The 3,183-nt window shown below is 47.0% G+C and overlaps 1 protein-coding gene across 1 annotated transcript in view; it reads right to left on the reverse strand.

Moving 5' to 3' along the window:
• Window positions 1–185, reverse strand: part of SIPA1L2 (signal induced proliferation associated 1 like 2) — a 94,586-nt gene extending 94,401 nt beyond the window's left edge. Inside the window, exon 1 of the mRNA XM_019665836.1 lies at window positions 152–185. Within this exon, the coding sequence (XP_019521381.1) occupies window positions 152–185 (34 nt within the window). The remainder of the gene's footprint in view (window positions 1–151) is intronic.
• Between the last annotated feature and the right edge of the window lie 2,998 nt (window positions 186–3,183).

Raw genomic sequence — 3,183 nt, forward strand, 5'->3', positions numbered from 1 at the left:
TCAGTGAGCAGAAGAACTCCCCAAGTGATCAGCATCTCTTCCCGTTTCCTCAACCACTACGTGGTCCTCAGCCCACCTCACGCTTGCTTCCCCTCCACTGACCTCTCTGTTCAGCTCTCCATGGCGCCTTGTCGCCAGAACCCACACCCACCTTCCAGGCTCGGTCTCGGCGGACTGTCCGCCATGTTGGGACTGATGGCCATGCGCTCCTGGCTGGACCCTCCACTTCCTAGATTTCTGCGCCATCTCCTTTCCGATAGTAATCGCATAGGTCTCTCCTTCTGGGTCTCTTCTGGGGCTCCTCCTCTGGCATGTCCTTGTAACAGGAGTGTTTCCTAAGACTCCACCTTCATCCCTTAGCTGTCCTTTCTGATTCTGCCTCTGTCTTTATACTCACCTGTCTGAAAGTCTATCCTTCTGTCTATCCTTCCATTCATTCATCCACCCATCCATCATCTGCTTTAAATTCCTGAATGATATGATCCCAAACTCTGTCCAAGCTTCTGTCCCATAAATCTCTTAACTCACATGCATTTGCCCCTCTGCCTGGCATGTCCTCCACTTCTCCTCACATGACCTTCACGTATCGTTCAAGACTCAAACATCGTTTCCACGGAGATATTCTCACTCACTGAACCGCACTGAAGTGTCACTGAAATATTCACCTCATCTCCAGAGGAGGTAAGTCCTTCAACTTCTATATCCCCAAGGCCTAGTATTACAGGGTCTAATAAACAACAGGTGCTTAATAAATTGCTCTTGACTTACTGAACTAAAGTGACTCCCTTGCTGTTGCTTGAAATACCAAAATCAAAACAAGGAGGCACCTCGTTTCATGTTGAAGTGGACAAGACAGCGTGGAATGTCTCGTGCTCCAGAAGCGCAGCAGGCACGGCCCTCAGGGAGAGGGCGGCAATGCGGTTTCTTGAAATATTTACAAAAACAGAACTCACATACCTAGTAGAAGTCACACAGTGGATTCTGTTTCCTTGGCTGCTATAACAAATCACAGAAACGTAGGGTTTAAAACAACACCCATTTATTGGCTCACAGCTCTGGAGGCTGGAAGTCCGAAGTCAGTTTTAATCAACTGAAGTCAAGGATCTGGCAGGGCAGCGCGCCGATGGGAGGCTCTGAGGAAAATCTATCTCCTCGCCTTTCCAGCTCCTCGAGCTGCATTTTTTAATTCCTTGGCTCATGGTGCCCCTTCCTCTGTCTTCAAAGCCTTAGATCTTGCTTCAGTGGTCACACTGCATTCCTCTATGTCAAACCTCCTCTGTCTCCCTCTCACAGGGACATTGATGGCTGGTTGCACTGAGGTCCCACCCAGGTAATCCAGCATAATCTCCCCATTTCAAATCCTGAACTTAATCCCATCTGCAAAATCGCTTTTGCCACATAAGGTAACATACACCAGTCCCAGAGATAGGACCTGGATATCTCTGGGGCCAGTATTCAGCTGACCACACACACTTAATTCATTTCAATTCATTCATTCAAATATTGAGCATGGAAACACATCTCAACTAAGTGCCAGACACTGATAAATACTGGGGACATAATACCAAACAAGGCACAGTGCCTGCTTCAAAAAGTTTTAGTGCTGTGGGGGTGCTAATATAGGAAAGAGACAAGAATTACACACGCTGAGTCCTGTGACAGGAATGGCATGAAGTGTCATGCAAGCACAATTACCCAGTACAGAATCCGGAATCCGGAAGAACGCCATGTATGTTTGCAGTCAAAGCAAATGCCACATAGCCCATCTACAATGTTTTAACGTGGAAATATATACGCATAGCTTTAAAGCGCCAAAGTCTTCTTCTTGGCTTAGAAAAACAGCTCATCACTCCTCACTCTTAATTCTGTTTCCACAAAACAACTCTCTGAATTCTTTTACATACCAAATACATAAAATACCAGCCCAGGACCGAGACAGGTCCCCCAGTTACTTCAGGTGTTAACTGTCCTTGGTGGTGTTTGTAGCTTTCTGTGGGGGTCGCACACATCTTTCTTTAGATTGAGTTGCAGGTACTTGATGTTTTATGACAGTGTAAGCGGTATCTCTTTAGAACTGACCCTTTATCATTAGGACATCTGGAATGCTCCATTTGCTTTAAAGTCAATCTCCCATTAGGCTGATCAGGCAGGGGCTCAGCTGTCTTACTGGGGCACCTGCAGCTATCAGGATGAGCAGGACTTTCTCCCTGAACTGGTCAGTGTTCTCACAGGAGGTTTTTCTAGTCCCTGTCTGCAGGTGTTTGGCCCAAATCGGGGACAGGGCTGGGCATCTCACTGTGTTGACATTCACTTAATCCCTGTCATTAGTTCAGTACCCTGGTCCTACCCTTAGCTGTCCTGTTGTTCAACTCCTGCAGAGTAAATCTGCAGTTTTCCACCTGGGTGGGAGACAAGTACACTGGCTGTAAGGGACAGGAGAGAGGGTCTGGCCTCCGAAAAAAGCTGGGCCAGTCCCATTTTCACCCCCAGCCGCTCTTCAGAGGTAGCGGGGTCCGTGGCATGGACTGACTGACTTTTGGTGGCCTGTCCCCACTCCACTGCACCGCCAGTCCTGGGTGGGTGGTGTTCTCCAATCTGTAACACCGCTTGGGCTCTCCCATCTGCTCCAGGTGCCCGGCCTTTGCTTGCCTCTCACTAGTTCTTTTTGTCTTTGTGGCTTTTATGCCCTTTTTATCATTTTTTTGAGGTGTTCTGGAAGAGGCAGAGATAACATGTATCTTCAATTCGTGACATTTAAGAAGTAGCCCCTTTATCTTATTTACTCTTAAATACCTATAATTCTAATAGGCCTGGTATTGGTTTCTGAAGCCAGGCTTTGCTACTTCTCCTCTGCTTAACCTCGGGTTATTACATATCCTTTCTGAACCCCAGCATCTCACCCCACCCCCAAGTAACATACATAATATATTCATCATCATTAACCCCGGGGAAGCATTATAGTTGAAGGGAGGCATGTTACTGACAAAAAACTAAATCAGAAACAAAAAAAGCAGTGATGGTTAAAATAAACAGCATTATGGGGCATTTGGGTTTGGAATCCAACGGTCCCACACAGCTCAGGGCTCAGCCTGAAGGAAGCCCCCGTTTCATCTCAAAGTGCTGATCTATCATCACCTAGAGGTTCTAGCACATTCATGATCGTCTGTTGAAGAAAGCAATGGT

The sequence above is a fragment of the Hipposideros armiger genome, unplaced genomic scaffold (assembly GCF_001890085.2).
Source record: "Hipposideros armiger isolate ML-2016 unplaced genomic scaffold, ASM189008v1 scaffold_454, whole genome shotgun sequence".
Lineage (NCBI taxonomy): Eukaryota > Metazoa > Chordata > Mammalia > Chiroptera > Hipposideridae > Hipposideros > Hipposideros armiger.